The sequence below is a fragment of the Moschus berezovskii genome, chromosome 1 (genome assembly GCF_049115385.1).
Source record: "Moschus berezovskii isolate FMDL1 chromosome 1, NW_MosBer_1.0, whole genome shotgun sequence".
Taxonomy (NCBI): Eukaryota; Metazoa; Chordata; class Mammalia; order Artiodactyla; family Moschidae; genus Moschus; species Moschus berezovskii.
In genome coordinates this window covers 118402415-118423730 of record NC_142460.1, presented here as the reverse complement: position 1 = coordinate 118423730, position 21316 = coordinate 118402415, and the positions used below count along the sequence as shown (strand labels likewise).

Here is a 21316-nt window from a genome sequence, read left to right as displayed (position 1 = left end):
CTCTTCTGAAACATCCTCACAATGTTGAGGTGGTGAAATGACAGCAGTCGGTGTAGGGCAAGAACCTGAGCCCCTACCATGCAGAATTATTTATGATTTTAAAAGCAAAGGAAGAGCTAGTGGGCACCGGGTCATCATGCAGGCGATCGTTTTATCCACTTTAGTCCAGAACAATTTTATAAAATTGCATTCTCAGGCTTTTTGTTAAAATAAATTTTTCTTTCAAAACTCACTAACTCTCACAGCAGTGTTATATATGATAGCTAGAAATTGGAAATAAATGTCCAATAATGGGGAGATGGTTAACTAAACTGTGTTATAGCCACTCATGGATATAACTTCTTACAGCCACAAAATGACCACTGTGATGGCTTTCTGGCAAAGTACTTCTGGTAGGCTACAGTGTTAAAATGGCCCTAATGCAAAGCTGCAATCACAAGACAATCACAGATGTGGCAGACTGATACTATTAACTATTAAATTTTTCTCTTCAAATGTGTTTACTTCCCCCCTCAGCAACTGGAGATATGAAGGAGGCCTTGCTCTAGGATGACGCTCTCACAGAGGAGTCAGGGCACAAAGACATCAGCTTCTTAGATTTAAGGAACTGGGTAGAGATCCTTTGGGCTGAGGCAGGAGTTTAAAGAAATAAAAGAGTGATAAAGAAAATGTGGTGCATATATACAGTAGTATATTACTCAGCCGTTAAACAGAGTGAAATTGGGTCCTGGGTAGAGACATGGATAGTGGATGGACCCAAAGACTGTCACATAGAGGGAAGTAAGTCAGAAAGAGACAAACAAACACTGCATATTAATGCATACATGTGGAATCTGAAAAAAATGGTGTAATCATCTTTACAAAGCAGAAAACAGAGACACAGACCTAGAGAACAAAAGGATGGACACCAAGGGGTAAAGGATGGCAATAGGATGAATTGGGAGATTGAGACTGACATATACACGTATTGATACTATGCATGCGTGCTAAGTCACTTCAGTCGTGTCTGACTCTTTGTGACTCCATGGACTGCAGCCCTCCAAGCTCCTCTGTCCATGGGATTCTCCAGGCAAGAATACAGGAGTGGGTTGCCATGCCCTCCTCCAGGGGATCTCCCCGATCCAGGGATCGAACCTATGTCTCTTATATCTCCTGTACTGACAGGCGGTTCTTTGCCACTAGTGCTGGTACAATGTGGAAAATAGGTGATTAGAATTTCCTGTATAGCACGGGGAACTCTACTCAGTGCTCTGTGGTGACCTAAACGGGAAGGAAATCCATAAAAGGGGGATCTATCTATATGTACAGCTGATTCACTTTGTTGTACAGTAGAAACTAACACAACACTGTAAAGCAACTATACTCCAAAAAATAAAGAAATGAGTGAGACTCAGGGCAGGGACCCTGTCCTCTGTCCTCAAGTAGAATTCCAGGGAGAACAGGACAGGCCCTATTCGCTCAAACAGGATATGCAGCCAGGAGGATCTGAGCCTTGCTTCCAGGGAACACCCAGAAATGATTATCAGCCTACAGGATGTGGAAGCAATAGAAGAGAAAGGACAGAAAGGCAGGTTTGAAAGGAGTAGGCTGAGGCCCCCAGGCTACAGTAAGCAGATGCCAGAATGGGCTTGAGCCAGATCAATACTGAGTGCTAGGAGCCCTTTCCCAAAGACCCAGGGCCCTGAGAGTCTATACCAAGGATGTGAAAGAGGAGGAAAGACCAGGGAGCATCCTGATGGACTGAATATGAGCAGAGATAACCACAAATCATTGAATTTGGTCACATTTATCAGGAAGTAACTAATTTTCCTTCTATTGTACGGAAGTAAAGCTTGAGACAGAACTCCAAGTGAGTTATAGGAAAAGGAAATAAATTACAATTCAGAAAGTATGTCTATATATGAATATGGACCAAAAAGAAAATAGGAAAATAAAAAGCAAATTGTCAATGTGGTGAGAAGGTGGGATCTTTAATATTTTTAATTTTTGTGATTGCTGAAATGCTGCCTGTCCCTGTAAAAACAGAGTCCTGATTCAAGCAGTGGCTTTCCTCAGGCTTCCCTCCTTGCTCTCCTCTCAGGTAGAACCCCCTCTTCCTTCCCCTCCCCCTCAGCCTGGCACAGTCAGAAGAGGGGTCTTCTGCTCAGAGTAGGGTCTCAGGATCTATAAGACGGCCTCAGAGGAGCTCATTGTGCTTCTCCTGTGACGAGACACTTTATTTTTTGAGAATTTGAGATTTATAGACAATATTTCATTGCCATAAACATCAAGAGCTGGTATAAATCCTGGTATAAATTGTTGTAGATTTTGCAGCAGTGAATGTTGCCAGAAATAATACTCGTGGTTGGGGCTTCGTGTTTCTTTATGGGGAGAATTGTACTCTACAGCGGTATCAGTTATGGGAGAATTGATCTGTAGCTTCTCTGTGGTTTGGGACATGGCCCATTTTATTTTGTGTTTGGCAAATCTTTTCAAATGCAGTAAACCTTTCTGGACTTCAAGTTCTTTCATCTGTAAATGAAGGAGTTGTGAAAATTATTGCTAGTCCACTAGAAATGCTGGTTCTATTTAGCACGCACTTTGCATATTATATGTGAGACTTATAGACAGGACATTGCATACTGTGTGTGCACACACACAATTTTTTTCATTGGTTGTTTTTTGAAAATGGCAAGCTTTTAAAAAAGAATTTATTTATTTATTTGTATTTATTATTTATGGCTGTGCTGGGTCTTTGTTGCTGCTTGTGGGTGGGCTTTCTCTAATTGCAGAGCGCAGGGGTTAGTCTGTAGTTGCTATGTGTGGGCTTCTCATTGCAGTGGCTTCTGTTGTGGAGCACAGGCTCCAGGCACATGGGCTCAGTAGCTGTGGGGCCTGGACTTAGTTGCTCCATGATATGTGGGGTTTTCCCAGACCAGGGATTGAAACTGTGTCCCCTGCACTGGCAGACAGGCTTTTTTTTTTTTTTTTTACCATTGAGCCACCAGGGAAGCCCCCAAAATGGCAAACTTTTAAATGTAAGAATGTTCATGGTTAGTACAGCATGTGTAACTTAGATTTCAGTCTAGGCTTGATAACCTTTGGCAGGCACGTCCCTCAGTGCAAATAAGACGTCCCAAATAAGACTCTGAAAAATCTCTTATGAAACTACACTACAGCCCAGTCATTTTCATTCTCATTGAAAAAAAAGAATCTTTCCTTTCTTTCCTCTCTCTGCCAAGGCATGTGCTCAGACTCAAAATGATTGCTGGCCTCTGCCCAGTATTAATCTTTACTCTATCTGCTGAGATACCATTTATCTAATTTTTGGAATCAAATAAGAGCAACTAAATGATCTAAATCCAAACTTCTCCTGCCACATTCTGTCATCTCTGCCTTAATGTAACCTCTTCTCCAGGAATTTTACACAATTTGGAGGTTACCCCACAAGATAAAATGTGAAACCAGCCATGGGCATACTTAAACTTCATATTTTTCTTCTTCTTTTTTTGTAACTGCAGCTTAAATTTCTTTAGGACAGTGATTCTGAAATATACCCAACGTGTTCTTTCAGGTTGGTACGCAAATTATAGGATATGGTAATTATAGGATGTAGATTTTTCTTTAAACCTAAGAAATTTTTATCTATCAAGCAATTACTTCAAATAAAAAAGAAAGAATATGTTCATCTGATTTAAAAAAAAAATTAAGGTAAAGTATCTCTCCTAGATTTCTGGGGGAAATGAGAAATTTTCCTCCTTCCCTGGAATGGGCAAAGTTCTGAAGTCAAGCTAAATGGTACCAGGTAAAGAGCACACGCTGAAGTCCTGAGGCCATGATCTGAGACCCAGTTACACTCATCAATAGCCGTATGATGCAGGTAAGCCACCACAGTCATTCGGCCTCAGCTGCCTCATCTACAGAATGGAAATCATTTGCATCCATTTCATGTGAGAACTGATGAAAGAATTAAATAAAGGAATGCATCATGTTGGATGTGGAATGACTCAAAGTGATTTGATAACATTATTAATCAGTCAACAACCAGTGATTTCAATTAGAAAGCTCGTATACCCTCAAATGCCTAAAGTTAAAACAAAGCAAAACTGAACTCACAATATGTTTCAGAATACATTTTATTTTATATTTGGGAGGAAGCTGTAATCCAGTCAATAATGAGGAATCCAAAAATTGATTCCTATAAGGAGTCAGCTATAGATTTCTGGCAGGACACCTCTAGACAGTGTTTTAATCATGTGCCTCTACTTGTCACAAAATGAAGAAGCACCCGTTATAGGGAACCAAAGTAAGTTGTCCTTATCCAGCAATAGTCATCTAATAATTTAAAATGGGGCACACTCAACATCCCTTTAAGAAAACACTTGTTTCTAACATAAATATTAATTTCTAAATAATTGAGAGAAATTAATAGTATTAATTTCTAAATAGTTTCTAAATAGTTGAACCAGTCACCCTAAAGGAAATCAACCCTGAGTATTCATTGGAAGAATGCTAAAGTTGAAGTTCCAGTACTTTGGCCCCCTAAAGTAGAGCTGACTCATTGGAAATAACCCCGAGGCCGGGAAAGATTGAAGAAAGGAGGATAAGGGGACGACAGAGGATGAGATAACTGGATGGTGTCACTGACTCAATGGACATGAGTTTGAGCAAAGCCTGGGAGATAGTGAAGGACAGGGAAGACTGGTGTGCTGCAGTCCATGGGATTGCAAAGAGCTGGACACAACTTTAGTGACTCAACAACAATAACAATAAATAGTTGATTTGAGAATTGTGATTCTTTATCCCTGCTCGACTTTAGTGTGAGCTAGCACATTTCCAGATGATGAATATCCTGGAAATAATACAGTAATTTCTTACATGAGCTGTTCCTTGACAGTTTTCAAATTGCTTTCACATCTATTCATATGGGTTAGGTAGAGCAGATATTATTATTCTCCTTATTGGTGAAAAAGTGGAGTGCCCAGAAAGGCAGAAATGATAGATTCGAAAGGTCATATGCCTGTAGACAACAGAGCTGGGAAGAACCCAGATCTCCAGACATCCGGTTCCCAATTACTTTCAGATTCTCCAGAGGAGGTTCCTCATACCATCATCACTCATGGCCAAACTGTAAGCATCATCTGGCACTATTCTACAGTTGTAGGAAGCATGAAGAGTTTGAGCAATTTTTAAAACTGTATTTTCCAATGCAGTTTAATATCAAAATACAGATGCATTTAAATCAACTTCCTGTTTCACTGCATGTGTCAACCTCACAGTGATAACGGTGCAAAATGCACTGTTTCACTTACAAATTTTTTACCAGGGCAGCAAAATCGTGCATGTGAAGGTTCCATAAGCAAAAATGGTTTCATCGTCAGAAACCATCCATGTGTGGCACACAATGTTTTACGTTTTCTAGTTGAATCAATCAGTTATACTCTGTCTTTTGGCTTATTCAGACATGGTACAAAGCATCAGTGTTAGGCTGTGGATTATGATTTCTTCTCCCTGATCTCTAGTCCTATTTGAGTTGTCAAAGACAGACTTCTAGCTGGTTGAGAGCTGGTCCCACCTCCAGGACAGTTTTGGTTTTTGGAGCAGACCTTTTGTTTTCTGCAGAGAGTCCCACAGCTATTTTTGGTTCAGCACGGGTGAACAATATTCTGAGGCTCTAGGTTATGAATCAGAACATGGAGGCTTAGCAGCCATAATTCTGTAAAGAATTATGGATGCTGAGAAGGAACCAGGAAAAAGTAAGGGGATCAGAGAACTCATTACAGGAACTGGTGTGGGGCTGCCAGGGCTGGTAGAAAAGTTGGCAATTTAAAGACTCTGATCTCTCTAAGGTGGGAGGGCTCTGGAAGAGAGCCTGTGTTCCTTGGTCAGGCTGGGCGAATGCTGATTGCTGTTTCCCTCCATCTGCTTTGTGCTGTATTCTAATTCTTTTTCCAATAGCCAAAATTATACTTGTTGCTAGGCATGTGACCCTGGCAGCGCAATTCTGAGACTAAGAGTGGAAGGAAGAGAGAGGGGTAAGCTTGGGGATGGCCATGATGGCTCTCAGTGAGAAGGAGGCTGCCGGCAGCCTCCTTTTACCTTTTTCCTAAGAATACAAACTCACAGGTTTGAAATTATTCCATAAATATATATTTTATGATTTGGAATTAACACAGGAGATGTGGAGACACAGAGAAGGGGGAAAATGTGAAATATGATTCCGGGATACATATGCGTGACTACTGGAAGTCCAAATGAGTGATACACATACCACTTTGAAGTGACTGTCAAAGCAAGTGGGACTATTGTGAGATCCAAGTGAAATGACACACAGTGAATTTGAAATTTGATGATTTTGTTTCCCAGTTTCTACAGAATGAGCTAGAAATGGCCCATCTTTAATGTGCTCCGTGTACTCTCAGGCATGAGATAAAATCTGCAACAGATGATACCTTGCCAGGCTCTCTAACCATGGATCCCAGGGTCACTGGGAAATGTTCCATCAGAATATATCTTAAAGTTCTTTCCAGCTCTAAAAAGTGCTATAATTTTAGAAGAAGTGCAGATTTCAGAAGACAAATTAATATACTAAGGAAAAATATCCTTTCAGGTTCCAAACAGTTAAAAACAAATCTTACAGATACTTATTAAACCATATACTATAGGGAACTATTAACTGGGATGAGCGAAGCTGAGATTCATCCTACTCTCCCGATTAGCTGATCACAGCTCCAAAATTCATGATTCACTGCTCAGCCCAATGAGCTCATTTGTCAACTAAATGTATTTTTGTGACTTAATTCAATTTCACGAAAAAATTATTTTTCTTTTTTGTTCAATGTGTTTTAGAGACCAAGAGGACACTCCTGCATCAATAAAATGCAAGAGTTGACAGAAATATAATGCAGTTTTATAAACATAAATTGTCCCCTAAAACTGGGAGACTGAAAAGGATGCAAGGAATCTCTGTGTGTATATGTTTAACTGTAAACAGACTGTTTTTTAGTTATCTCAAAAACAGTCTTATGGTGACTTTCTGAATAAAAGCACTTGAGAAGGTGAAGAATAAAGGTCATTTGTGAAAACACAGACCGTCATTAATATTTATGGCCATATATCCTGTTCTAGGGGCTTCCCAGGTGGCGCTGGTGGTAAAGAGCCTGCTTGACAATGCAGGAGACTTTAGAGACACAGGTCCAATCCCTGAGACATGAAGATCCCCTACAGGAGGGCACGGCAACTCACCCCAGTATTCTTGCCTGGAGAATCCCATGGATAGAGGAGCCTGGAAGGCTACATAGGGTTGCAAAAAGTCGAACACGACTGAACCAACTTAACATGCATGTATGCATGCTGTTCTAAATGAGTACTACATCATCTTGGCTGTGTCCTGGAATCACTTGTAAACATTTACAAATAAAAGTGCCTGGGTTCCCCTTCAGGACATCCTGATCCAGTAAGGCTGGAGTGGAGCCAAGCCCTCTGTGTTTTTGTGAAATGGTGATCATGATGTGTGGGAACGGGTCCTGCAGGATTGTTGACTGCACTGCCCAGACATCTCACTGTGGGCTCAAGACAGCCATTTCTTCAGCTGCTGAGAGTGCTGGCTGCTGCCCCTCACCACTCATGCACAGTGGTCCTTCTCAGGATCTGACCTCCAGAGGCCAAAAGAGCCTGCTTCATTCAAGGTCATACCCATTTCCCGAAGTTGGCCTACAACCAATGACTGGTCAATGGGAGGACAAGATTATAAATGTGGAGCAACCCTGAAGTGGTCTGAAATCCTGCCAATGGATGGGAGATACAGGTGGAGATACAGTGGTGAAGAATCTGCCTGCCAGTGCTGGAGATGCAAGAGATGCCTTTTGGATCCCCGGATTGGGAAGATCCCCTGGAGTAGGAAACGGCAACCCACTCCAGTATTCTTGCCTGGCAAATCCCATGGACAGAGGAGCCTAGTGGGCTACAGTCCACGGAATCACAGAGTTGGACATGAGTGGGCTCAGAGCCAAGCTGCCAAGCCTCTATGGGATTCAGTTGGTCCGAAGTCCAGACACTTGGCCTCAAAGTTGTTTTTGCCTTTTGCTGTTAGTGTCCCAGACAAGGCACATCACCTCTTTCATCTCAGTTTTAACTTTAAAAAATGGGGCAAAGAAAAAGATACAATCCCCAGACCAATCACTAAAAAAATGAAAAGGTATTAAATGCTAATAAACGCATCAAACAGAAAAAATAAAAATGTACAGCAATCATAATAACAACAACAAAACTATATGATCTACTTTTAAGAGTAGTTGTGAAAATTCAATAAGAGTCTGTAGATAGAAATTGTGAATCATATAAAATGCTGTGAGCTTCCCTGGCGGCTCAGTGGTAAAGAATCTGCCTGCCAACGTAGGAGACAAAGACTCAATCCCTGATCCAGAAAGATCCCATATACCCTGGAGCAACTAAGCCCATGCACCGGAACTAGTAAGCCTGTGCTCTAGAGCCTGGGACCCCAGCTAATGAGACCTTGCGCTACAACAAGAGAAGCCACGACAATGAGAAGCCCATGCACGGCAATCAGAGAGCAGCCCCCACTCGCCCCAACTAGAGAAAAGTCCATACAGCAACGAAGACCCAGCACAGCCATAAATAAATGAATGAGTATTTAAAAAATGCTGGTAGTTGCCACTATAAATTGTTCTTAGGTCTAAAAAGCCCCACATATTTATATGTGGAAAACAGATACTGGAAGTAAAAAAATGGTTTAAGCTCCAAATGTATATATACTTAATATTCTCCACTGTATATGTTCAATGAATTGAAACAATAAAATGTAATTATTTTCTTGGGCTTCTCTGCAGGAGACCTGGGTCAGGAAGATCCCTGGGTCAGGAAGATCCCCCGGAAAAGGGAAGAGCAATCCACTCCAGGTTTCCTGCCTGGGAAATCCCATGGACAGAGGAACCTGGAGGGCTACCGTGCATGGGATTGCAAACAGTCGGACATGACTGAGTGATGAAACCACAACCAGTGATTTTCTTTATTTTGCTGTTCTTATACAGAGCTAAAATCAGTCATAAAAAGAACTAGTCCCACGTGTCAAGACAATTCAGCAGGGAAAGAATAGACTTTTCAACAAATGCTGCTTGAACAACTGTATATTCCACATACAAAAGAACAAAGTTAGACCTCTATCTCACAGCATATACAAAAAGCAACTCAAAATTAATCAAGTCCTAAATATAAGAACTGAAACTATAATATTCTTAGAAGGGAACAGGAATAAATCTTCATGATTTTGGACCAGACAGTGGTTTTCCAGCTATGAAGCCAAAGTACAAGCAATAAAGGGAAATGAAGATAATGAACTTCATCAGAATTTAAAACTTTGTGTTTCAAAGGACAGCATCAAAAAGTAAAAAAGAAAACACACGGAATGGAAGAAAATATTTGCAAATCATAAATCTGATTTGTATGCAGAATATATAAAGAACTCTTACAACTGAATAATAAAAAGACAACCTAATTTAAAAATGGACATGATAATACACGAATGGCCAATAAACAAAAAAATACTCAGTATTATCAGTCACTAGGAAAATTCAAATCAAAACTACATGAGATGCCATTTTACATCTACTAGGATGACTGTAGTCAAAAAGAGAGATAATTGTAACTATTAGTAATGATACAGAAAAACTGGAAACCTCATATACTATGGGAATGTAAAATAGTGTTGCCACTTTTGAAAATATTCTGACAGTTCCTTAAAATGTTAAACATAGAGTTACCATATGATCCAGTAATTTTACCCCTAAAATAAAGAAAACATGTCTGCACATAAAAACCAGTACAGAATATTTATGGTAGTTTTACTTATAATAGCCAAGAAGTAGAGACAAACCAAGTATCTACCAACTGATGAATGGATAAGTCCTTTTATATGACACATATACAGATAATGGGTACTACCTGACAATAAAAATAAATGAAATACTGATACATTTTATAACATAGATGAGCCTTGAGAACATTTAGCTAAGTGAAAGAAGCAAGTCACAAAAGGCCACATATTGTATAATTCCATTTACATGTGGCATTTCTAGATGCCACAAAGACCAGGCAAATCTACAGAGAGAGAAAGTAGATCAGTGGTTGCCAGGGGCTAAGAAAAGGAAGAATAGGCAGTAACTGCTAATAGGTATGGCGTTTCATTCTGGAGTGATGAAAATGTTGTAAAATTGATTCAGAGATAGCTGCACATAACCCTGTGAGTACACTAAACATGACTGAATTGTCTACTTTGGGTGCATTGTCTGGTATGTGAATTATATCTTAATAAAAGTGTTATTAAAGAAAACAATCACATGAGCTGAAACAGACATAGGGTAACAAGAATTTTAATATAACCCATGGGAAAATGTTTTGACTATTTTGCTTTGATTTTTAAGTGAACACAACTCACTGTCTGCCTTTAAATAAATCAAATCACAAGTCTAATGCGTGGGAAAGAGACTGGCCAGGAAAAAATGACTGCTCTGGGAGCATTCAGAGTCCCTCAAAAATGGACTCAAAAATTCTCAGCAACTGACGCAGATTTAAGGACTCAATAACCTACTGCTAGCTGAACAAAAGTCATGTCTGCTAGGAAAGGACAGTATTTTAAAAATGGGCTTTCAAAAGTCATTTTAGAAGTAAATGCAAGAACATCTGTAGTAACAACTTCTACCAAAATGCTAAAAACCTTACCTGTGAGCTTTAAGTATCCTCTGAGCAATGGCATCACCAATCTTGTTGAACACAACTCTGTCATCAGCGCAGCTTATGAAAAACTGGTTCTGTGCAAAATAAATGAGATAATTATATAATAAATTTCTATCTTAGAAGTATGCATGTAAGGAAAATGTGGTCTATAATAAAAAAAATTACACTGATATTTAAAAAAAAATATTTCCCTGAGCAGATATGTTCTGATCCTGAAAATGACACTGGGAATAACTGAGATGAGAATAACCATATAAAGTTATATGAGAATAACTATATAAGGAAGTCTCTTCTCACTCTGGGTCTCATGCAGTTCTAAACAATATCATTTATATCATCTTCCACACAACTTTTTGTTACCACTTCCAGTTCTTCTAAAGCATTGGGCTTCTCTGGTCCCAGATAGTTTGAATCCAACCATAAGGCAAACCATTCCACAGCACAGTAATCCAAGTCTATGCCCCAAGCAGTGACGCTCAAGAAGCTGAAGTCAAATGGTTCTATGAAGACCTACAAGACCTTCTAGAACTAACACCAAAAAAAGATGTCCTTTTCATCATAGGGGGTTGGAATGCAAAAGTAGGAAGTCAAGAGATATCTGGAGTAATAGTTAAGTTTGGCCTTGGAGTACAAAATAAAGCAGGGCAAAGACCAACAGAGATTTGCCAAGAGAATACACTGGTCATAGCAAACACCCTCTTCCAACAGCACAAGAGAGGACTCTACACATGGACATCACCAGATGGTGAATACTGAAATCAGACTGATTATATTCTATGTAGCCAAAGATGAAGCTCTATACAGTCAGCAAAAACAAGACCTGGAGCTGACTGTGGCTCAGATCATGAGCTTCTTATTGCAAAATTCAGGCTTAAATTAAAGAAAGTAGGGAAAATCACTAGACCATTCAGGTATGATCTAAATCAAATCCCAAATCCCTTATGATTAGACAGTGCAGGTGGTGAATAGATTGAAGGGATTAGATCTGGTAGACAGAATACCTGAAGAACTATAGATGGAGGTTCGTAACACTATACAGGAGGCGGTGACCAAAGCTATCCTCAAGAGAAAGAAATGCCAAAAGGCAAAATGGTTGTCTGAGGAGGCCTTACAAATAGCTGAGAAAAAAAGAGAACTGAAAGGCAAAGGAGAAAGGGAAAGATATATCCAACTGAATGCAGAGTTCCAGAGAACAGCAAGGAGAGATAAGAAAGCCTTCTTAAGTGAACAATGCGAGGAAATACAGGAAAATAATAGAATGGAAAGAATAGAGATCTCTTCAAGAAAATTGGGGATACCAAGGGAACGTTTCAGGCAAAGATGGGCACAATAAATGACAGAAACAGCAAGGACCTAACAGAAGCAGAAGAGATTATAAAGAGGTGGGAAGAATACACAGAAGAACTAATAAAAAAGGTCTTAATGACCCAGATAACCACAATGGTGTGGTCACACCTACAGCCAGACATCCTGGAGTATGAAGTCAAGTGGGCATTAGGAAACATTACAATGAACAAAACTGGTAGAGATGATGGAATTCTAGCTGAGCTGTTTCAAATCCTAAAAGATGATGCTGTGAAAGTGCTCAAGAAGCCAGCACATTTGGAAAACTCACCAGTGGCCATAGGACTGGGAAAGGTCAATTCTCATTCCAATTCCAAAGAAAGGCAATGCCAAAGAATGTTCAAACTACCATAAAATTGGGCTCATTTCACATGCTGGCAAGGTAGTGCTCAACTCTTTCAAGCTAGGCTTCAACAGTACACGAGCCAAGAACTCCCAGATGTACACACTGGATTTCAAAAAGGCAGAGGAACCACAGACCAAATTGCCAATATCAATTGGATTATAGATAAAGCAAGGGAATTCCAGAAAAATACCTACTTTGGCTTCATTGACTATGCTAAAGCCTTTGACTGTGTGGATCACAACAAACTGAAAAATTCTGAAAGAGATGGGTATACCAGACCACCTTACCCATCTCCTGAGAAACCTGTATGCAGGTCAAAAAGCAACAGTTAGAACTGGACATGGAACAATGGACTGGTTCAAAATTGGGAAGGGAGTAGGTCAAGGCTATATATTGTCACCCTGCTTATTTAACTTGTACGCAGAGTGCATCATTCAAAATGCCAGGCTGGAAGACTCACAAGCTGGAATTAAGATCGTTGGGAGAAAAGTCAACAATCTCAGATACGCAAATTTGTTGTTGTCTTTCAGTCACTAAGTCTTGTCCAACTCTTTGCAACCCCATAGGGACTGCAGCATGTCAAGTTTCCCTGTCCTTCACCATCTCCTGGTGTTTGCTCAAACTCATTTCCATTGAATCATTGATGCCATGCAACCATCTCATCCTCTGTTGCACCATTCTCTAGATGATACCACTCTAATGTCAGAAAGCAAAAAAGAACTAAGAGCCTCTTGATAAGGTTGAAAGAGAAGAATGAAAAAGCTGGCTTGAAAGTCAACATTCAGAAAACTAAGATCATGACATTCAGTCCCATCACTTTATGGCAAATAGATGGGGAAAAAGTGGAAACACTGACAGATTTTATTTTCTTGGGCTCCAAAATCACTGCAGATGGTGACTGAAGCCATGAAATTAAAAGACATTTGTTCCTTGGAAGAAAAGCTGTGAGAAACTTAGAGAGAGCATTAAAAAGCAGAGATATCACATTGCCGAAAAAGATCTGTCACTTTCTGCCATAAGGGTAGTGTCATCAGCATATCTGAGGTTATTGATATTTCTCCCAGCAATCTTGATTCCAGCTTGTGCTTCTTCCAGCCCAGCGTTCCTCATGATGTACTCTGCATAGAAGTTAAATAAGCAAGGTGACAATATACAACCTTGACGTACACCTTTTCCTATTTGGAACCAGTCTGTTGTTCCATGTACAGTTCTGACTGTTGCTTCCTGACCTGCATACAGGTTTCTCAAGAGGTAGGTCAGATGGTCTGGGATTCCCATCTCTTTCAGAATGCTCCACAGTTTATTGTGATCGACACAGTCAAAGGCAACACTCAGAAAACAAAGATCATGGCATCTGGTCCCATCACTTCATGGTAAATAGATGGAAAAACAGTGGAAACAGTGTCAGACTTTGTTTTTTGGGGCTCCAAAATCACTGCAGATGCTGATTGCAGCCATGAAATTAAAAGACACTTGCTCCTTGTAAGGAAAGTTATGACCAACCTTGATAGTATATTAAAAAGCAGAGACATTACTTTGCCAACCAAGATCCGTCTAGTCAAGGCAATGGTTTTTCCCGTGGTCATGTATGGATGTGAGAGTTGGACTGTGAAGAAAGCTGATCGCTGAAGAATCGATGCTTTTGAACTGTGGTGCTGGAGAAGACTCTTGAGAGTCCCTTATACTGCAAGGAGATCCAACCAGTCCATTCTAAAGGAGATCAATCCTGGGTGTTCATTGGAAGGACTGATGCTAAAGCTGAAACTGCAATACTTTGGCTACCTCATGCAACGAGTTGACTCACTGGAAAAGACTCTGATGCTGGGAAAGGTTGGGGGCGGGAGGAGAAGGCGACGACAGAGAATGAGATGGCTGGATGGCATCACCGACTCTGTGGACATGAGTTTGAGTGTACTCCGAGAGTTGGTGATGGACAGGGAGGCCTGGCGTGCTGTGATTCATGGGGTCGCGGAGAGTTGGACACGACTGAGCAACTGAACTGAACTGAACTGAACTGAAGTCAAAGCTATGGTTTTTCCAGTAGTCACATACAAATGTGACAGTGGGACCATAAAGAAGGCTGAGCACTGAAGAATTGATGATTTTGAACTGGGTGCTGGACAAGACTCTTGAGAGTCCCTTGAACAGCAAGGTGATCAAACTAGTCAATCCTAAAGGAAATCAACCCTGAATATTCATTGGAAGGTCTGATGCTGAAGGTGAAGCTCCAATACTTTGGCCACCTGATGCAAAGAGCCGACTTACTGGAAAAGACCCTGATGCTGGGAAAGACTGATGGCAGGAGGAGAAGGGGGAAACAGAGGATGAGATGGTTGGATGGCACTGCTGACTCAATGGACAAGAGTTTGCGCACATGTGATAGTGAAGCACAGGGAAGCCTGGTGTGCTGAAGTCCATGGGGTCACAAAGAGTTGGATAAAACTTAGTGACTGAACAACAGCAACATATCATCTTAGTCAAGTAGAAAGCTAAAAAATTGTATAATTATGCAAATTCCTTGTAGATTATATTCTTAGAATGGTAGGAATATTCTGAACTTAATAGGGAAATCAGGTTTTCCAGACACACTGTGTAGATGCTTATGATTAAAAATCCTGTATTGGCAAACATTCTATCTCATGGTAAGTTTACTTTCTGAACAGGGTAGATGGCAGAATCCTGGTTTAATTTTCTCCACTATTTCCTATTATCTGCTTTGGCCTTACCACATTTGTTTAGGTCTCTTACTATTCCTGAACTTCTATTTTAAGTAGTTATAAATCTCTCTTGCAAGTATGTTGTACTATATAATTCAATCAATAAGATGGAAGGAGAAATATTTTTATTTCTTTCTGCTTTAAGTACTTCTGCTTATAAATTCATGCATCATTATTTAAAACTGTTACAAAAAAAAACCACGTACAAGATTATTATTATAATGGTATGAAAGATTTAGCTGCTGCATAAAGGATTGCTGAAAATTAGGTACAAATATGAATATTACACATTCTATTTACTATACAAATTGTTTTAACACACCTGTAATTTATAAATATAGTCATCACAGAGTAACCTCTGCTAATCATCTTAAAATAAAGTGTTAAATAGGCAATAACTCAAAAGAGGATTATCATCCTTTGGCCACATTATCATTTTTACTATTGCACAAGCTTTTAAACTTCAGTGCATAAATCTGTTAACAGCTTCCAAAAGACAAACTTAGAAGAAGTCTTTGCTCAAAAACTCATTTGAGAATATGTTTCCCCGTTAGGGCAGCAAACAATCAAAATCTCAGGGGCTACCAAACCATGTTTGTTCTTCTGAATTCCTATCACAGAGAAGCTTAACATTCCTCAGCAGCTGTAACACACACTCACGTCCTTCAACTTCTCCTTTTTTGGATATAGGAGGGTCAATGCCAACCGCTTACTTTGGCTACAGGGATTTCAACCAAGTTTATGTCCATAACCATGTGTACCCGCATGGCATTACTGACCTTGCTTACTGCCATGGTAACATTACAAAGAAAAGCAGATTTAATCTATGAAAAAGAGACAAAGCAAAAGGATGTAGGGCAATGGATGAACCAGCTATTAACATTGTGCATTATTACTGAACAATTGTTAAAATTGTAATGCTAACAGTATTAGTTTTATTAAACTCTAGACTTTATTCAGATTTTACTAATTTTTCCACTAATGTCCATTTTCTGTTGTATGATCCCATCCAGGACACCACACTAAATGTAGCCTGCTAATATTTTTAATCAGCCTTCTCTTTCTCTAGGCCTATGAAATAAATTAAGCTCCAATTCTTTCCCACTTGCCTTTAATGAACTTCATGGAAAGGAAGAGCTAGGACTCAAGGAGAAGGTAAGTGGGGCTCGAATGTTTTTCTCCAGCAACCCCATCTCTTTATTGAATTTGTTACAATATTGCTTCTGTTTTATGTTTTGGTTCTCTGGCCTTGAGGGCATGTGAGATCTTAGCTCCCCAACCACCCAACTCCTGCATTGCAAAGCGAAGTCTTAACCACTAGACTGCCAAGGAAGTCCCTCACCACATATATTTTTAAATTCAGTGGGAAAGAAAAGACTAAAATAAAGAGGATAGATGTGCTCTGAGCTATTTTTCCATGGTCACGACTTTTTATTTTTAAAGGCTATTCCAAGTGTTCGGAGCTGGTTTCAGACCTACTTTGAAGTACGATTAAGGTTCCTAAACTAGTACCTGCAGATTTTCTCCTAGTCTCTACACACAAACCCTTGGATCTGCAAAAGCTTTATAATGAATAGTAGTTGACACGGAATTGAAGAAGGTGGTACCTGCCCTCAATATTCTCCCTTTTCCACGTTCCTTTTCCTGCCTCTCCCGCTCCAACATCCCTGAACCACGGCATCCAGTGGTCTCTACGTTAACCGGTTAACAGCTTACCCTGCATGTGCTCTCCTGAAGCAGCACACGCCTCATCTCTACACCCTCCAGCTCAAGCCAGATCAAAACTGACATCTCCATGGTGGCATCAGTTCAGTTCAGTTCAGTTCAGTCGCTCAGTCGTGTCCGACTCTCTGCGAACTCATGAATCACAGCACGCCAGCCCTCCCTGTCCATCACCAACTCCCGGAGTTCACTCAAACTAATGTCCACAGAGTCGGTGATGCCATCCAGCCATCTCATTCTCTGTCGTCCCCTTCTCCTCCCGCCCCCAACCTTTCCCAGCATCAGAGTCTTTTCCAGTGAGTCAACTCGTTGCATGAGGTGGCCAAAGTATTGCTAATAACATTATACATTCTGATAATAAGGACTTGGGGAATTTCTATTAGAGTCCCAAGTTAATGAAAATGCAGAGTGAATGTCAGGTATGCCAGGGAGGTCAAATTTCAGGTGACCTCTTCACATCTTAACATGCAATCATTAACGGAGCAAGTCCTGAGTGAGGACCCTGCACTCTTTGTGTGGTATTACAGGAAGGCAGATTGTCATACCAATTTAACGAGCAAGACTTACTTCTAGGGATTTCCCTGGTGGTCCAGAAGCTAAGAATCCACCTTGCAATGCAGAGGATGCAAGTCCCATCCCCGGTCGGGCAACTAAGGTCCCACATAACGTGGAGCAAGTGAGCCTATGGGCTGCAATTTATGAGCCCAGACATTCTCGCCTGTGTGCCACAACTACAGAGCTTGCGTGTTACAACTAGAGAGTCCATGTGCCACAACAAAAAGATACCACATCACACAACCAAGGTCCCACTCGCCACAACCAAGACCCAGCTCACCAAATAAATAATAAATAAATAAACGTTTCAAAAAGACTTACTTCTATATAGATATAGTGCTTGCTGTTCTCTATCACATAGACGTAAGCAGCATGGATGGAGTCTTCATGGTACTTGATACCAGCAGACCAATCAGCAGCAGAGCGGAGTAACTATAAGGCAGCAGTCAGAAAGGAGCAAAGGTGAGACAATGGAGATGATACCAGAGGAATTAATACAATGAAGTCCACCTTTTTTCTTCCAAACAGCTAATTGATTCCAGTGGCTTGTGTGACGTGTATGCACTGAGGGAGAGAAGGTAGATAGGGAACTGGTCCTGAGATATAATCCACAATAAAGAAGCCAGCTGGAAATCCAGTCCTAAATATATGCTCTTCCACCCAGGCTTATTTTCATTCATGACTGGAAATCAGGAGGTAGCGGTTTCTAAAAAGAGCATTTCAGAAGCACCTCTTTTGGTGGCTGTGAGTAGGGTGACCATTTGTATTCTTCATTCCATGATGGCCCCACAATTATACCAGAATCCTGGAGTATTAGTAACACTTTTACTCTCAAAAGTGTCCTGGTTTGAATCATATGATATGGTCATCCTAGCTCTGACTTGATAATGTAATTACTCTTTTCCCTCAAATATATACTGTTTAGAACTGCTGTTGTTCATTTGCTAAGTCATGTTCGACTCTTTGTGACCCCATGGACTGCAGCACACCAGGCTTCCCTGTCCTTCGCTGTCTCCTGGACTTTGCTCAAACCCATGTCCATTGAGTCGGTGATGCCATCCAACCATCTCATCCTGTCACCCCTTTCTCCTCCTGTCCTCAGTCTTTCCCAGCATCAGGTTGTTTTCCAACCTTTTCCAATGAGTCAGCTCTTCACATCAGTTGGCCAAAGTATTTTAGCTTCAGCTTCAGCATCAGCCCTTGTGATGAAATTTCCTAAAGGGTTGATTTCTTTTAGTATTGACTGATTTGATCTCCTTGCTGTTCAAGGGAGTATCAAGAGTATTCTCCAGCACCATAGTTCAAAAGCATCGATTCTTTGGCATTCAGCCTTCTTTATGGTTCAACTCTCACATTTGTACATGACTACTGGAAAAGCCATAGCTTTGACTATACAGATCTTTGTCAGCAAATTTCAGAATAATACACTCTAAAATACAAATAGATTCATTTAGACACTTAACCTTGATTCTGATTTTAATTAACTGTCTGATCCTTGATGTGTCACTTCAGCTATCAAGTTCCTCATTCATACCGCCTCCCTGTCTTCAGACACTCACCTGCTCCCACCTGGATTACAATAAGAGCTTCCAGCTCAGACACCTAGTATATGGTAAACACATGGATGCACAGTGAGACTGGGTTCAAAGCTTAGCTCAGCCACCTAGTGGCTTTCATCTTGGTCAGGTTCCTTAAGCTCTTTGTGCCTCAGATTTGTTCTATAAAACTGAGTATCCACTTTGCAAGGTTATAAGAGGATTCAAAGAATTACTGTGCAGTTTGCAGAAGGAGGCTGAGCACCTAGTAAGTGGTACAGAGTGTTTGGTGTTATTAATGAGAACCTTAGAGGATGCATTTGAGCTGTAGCAGATCATTCCATAGATGCTTCTGATTATAGCTATGCTACAGTCTGGCCACATGGAAGCCTTTTTCAACACTAAGAATCCATTGGTTGTAACTTTTTTCAGCATTCTAACCAGTGTTTCAGTATACTGTTGGGCGTATGGTAGGTGCTCAATAAATACTTATTACTCGACTTTCCCTAAGCAATAGAATGCTATCATAGAAGAATCACTATAAAAAATATATTCACTAATCCTGATTTGAAATGAGTACTGAAACTGTTCCTCTTGAGGTCAACTGAAATTAAAAGAATAGCCCGTACTTATTAGAAATTTATAAAATGATCCAATACAAAATCAGTTTTTTGTCTGTTACAAATAAAAGGTCTGGTAAAATTCTTGCTTTAATCAATAACTTTAAAAATTGCACATACTGATATAAGACTACTGAAATTCAAACCTAATACTTACTAAAACTGATTGTGCCATGCCCAGAATGTTATTTCTTTATTCATTATGAAGTACTTATTATAATATAGCTCCCCAAAAAGCATTTTATTTAATGCTATCTGATGAGTATGTATAATGAAATTAGAACATTTAACTATTAACAAGAATAGTCAAATATCTCAGAAGGAAACTTACAAGGAAAACTTAGATAAATATAATGCACACTGGGGAAGTAGCTTGATTCACATAATCTTCAGGGAACTGCATTACTGTTCATCAGCATAAATAACAAAGGTTAAAAAAATAGAGGTTTCAATTCTTTCTTCACTCAAATTTATGTTGAATTTTGTTGCTAAGGTGTATGGCTCTGAAAATGTAGGTCATCTTGAGCAGATTCTTTGGCCACACATCCTGATACAATTCTATATTACTGTGTCAACAATGTGTGAAACTGCAGAGTGGACTGGAAAGGTAGGAACACCGACCTGCACTCTCTCTCTGCACTTACTAGCTCTCTCACCTTGAACAAGTCATTTTAATACCATGGAGGCTTGCTCTCCTCCTTTGAACACTTGAGACTGCTCTGTCTGTCCCTGTTTTTCTCTCTCTCATACACACACCTGCCCACCCACAGAGCTGCTGTAAAGGAAAAAAATGGCATGACAAACACAAAGCATTGTATACAGCACACAGCAGATATTTGATTTATGGCAGATCTACCTTTCTGAAGGCTTCCCTGGTGGCTCAGATGGTAAAGAATCTGCCTGCATTACGGGAGACTGGGTTCAATCCCTGGGTTGGAAAGATTCCCTGGAGAAAGGAATGGCAATCCATTGCAGTATTCTTGCCTGGGAAATCCCATGGACGGAAGAACCTGGCAGTCCATGGGCTCGCAAAGGCTCAGACACAACTGAGTGACTAACACACACACACACACACACACACACACACACCATCCTAAAATGTTATGAGCAAAATTTATATACTACCCTTGGTGGTAATGTCCTACTCTGGCCCTCATATCCAAACACCTTACACTTTCTTTACTTTCTCAGTTTCAAAATTTGCTCCTTCAAAGATTTAATAAACTTATTCACATTAGACATAAATCAGGAGTGTAGAGCAAGGGTCAACTCAAAGGTCAAGTCTAATTGATTCCAAGTGGCTTCCTGGACAGCTATGTTGAAAAGTGGATTCTTAGAACTAGACACATGAGGGAAGAAATCTGGGTTAATGGCAAATGGGGGCCAGGAGGGAAAGCATGAAGGTCACATATTTGCCATCTTTCCTGTGAAGGATAATGGTAAATGTTTTCCTTTCTAGAAGCAGTTAAATGTTTATAATAAGTATATTTGTAAGCCAAAAGAAGACCATTTTGTCATCAGCCTGTGGCAGAGCATAAATAAAGTAGAGGGAAACCCTACCCCTGATGCCTATAAAACCATACAAGGTAGATGGTTACCTACACCCTAAGGCGGTTTAGCATTATGTGTCTTGTTGTCTGAATCCAAACCTGTATCATTTTTTCAAAATGTAAACTCATTTAACTTAAAAAAGTCATCATTTTTGGTTAAACTTGAACATATCCTTCAAATAATACAGAAAAAAAT

General features: G+C 40.1%; 1 protein-coding gene across 7 annotated transcripts in view; it reads right to left on the bottom strand.

Annotated features, from left to right (window-relative positions):
* Nucleotides 1-21316, bottom strand: part of PLD1 (phospholipase D1) — a 261776-nt gene that overhangs the window by 74700 nt on the left and 165760 nt on the right. For all 7 annotated transcript variants that reach the window (XM_088839115.1, XM_088839120.1, XM_088839100.1 and 4 more), the window contains 2 exons: nt 17737-17847; nt 10717-10805 (listed from right to left, as the gene is read on the bottom strand). In XM_088839115.1, coding sequence (XP_088695241.1) covers nt 10717-10805; nt 17737-17847 — 200 coding nt within the window. The remainder of the gene's footprint in view (nt 1-10716; nt 10806-17736; nt 17848-21316) is intronic.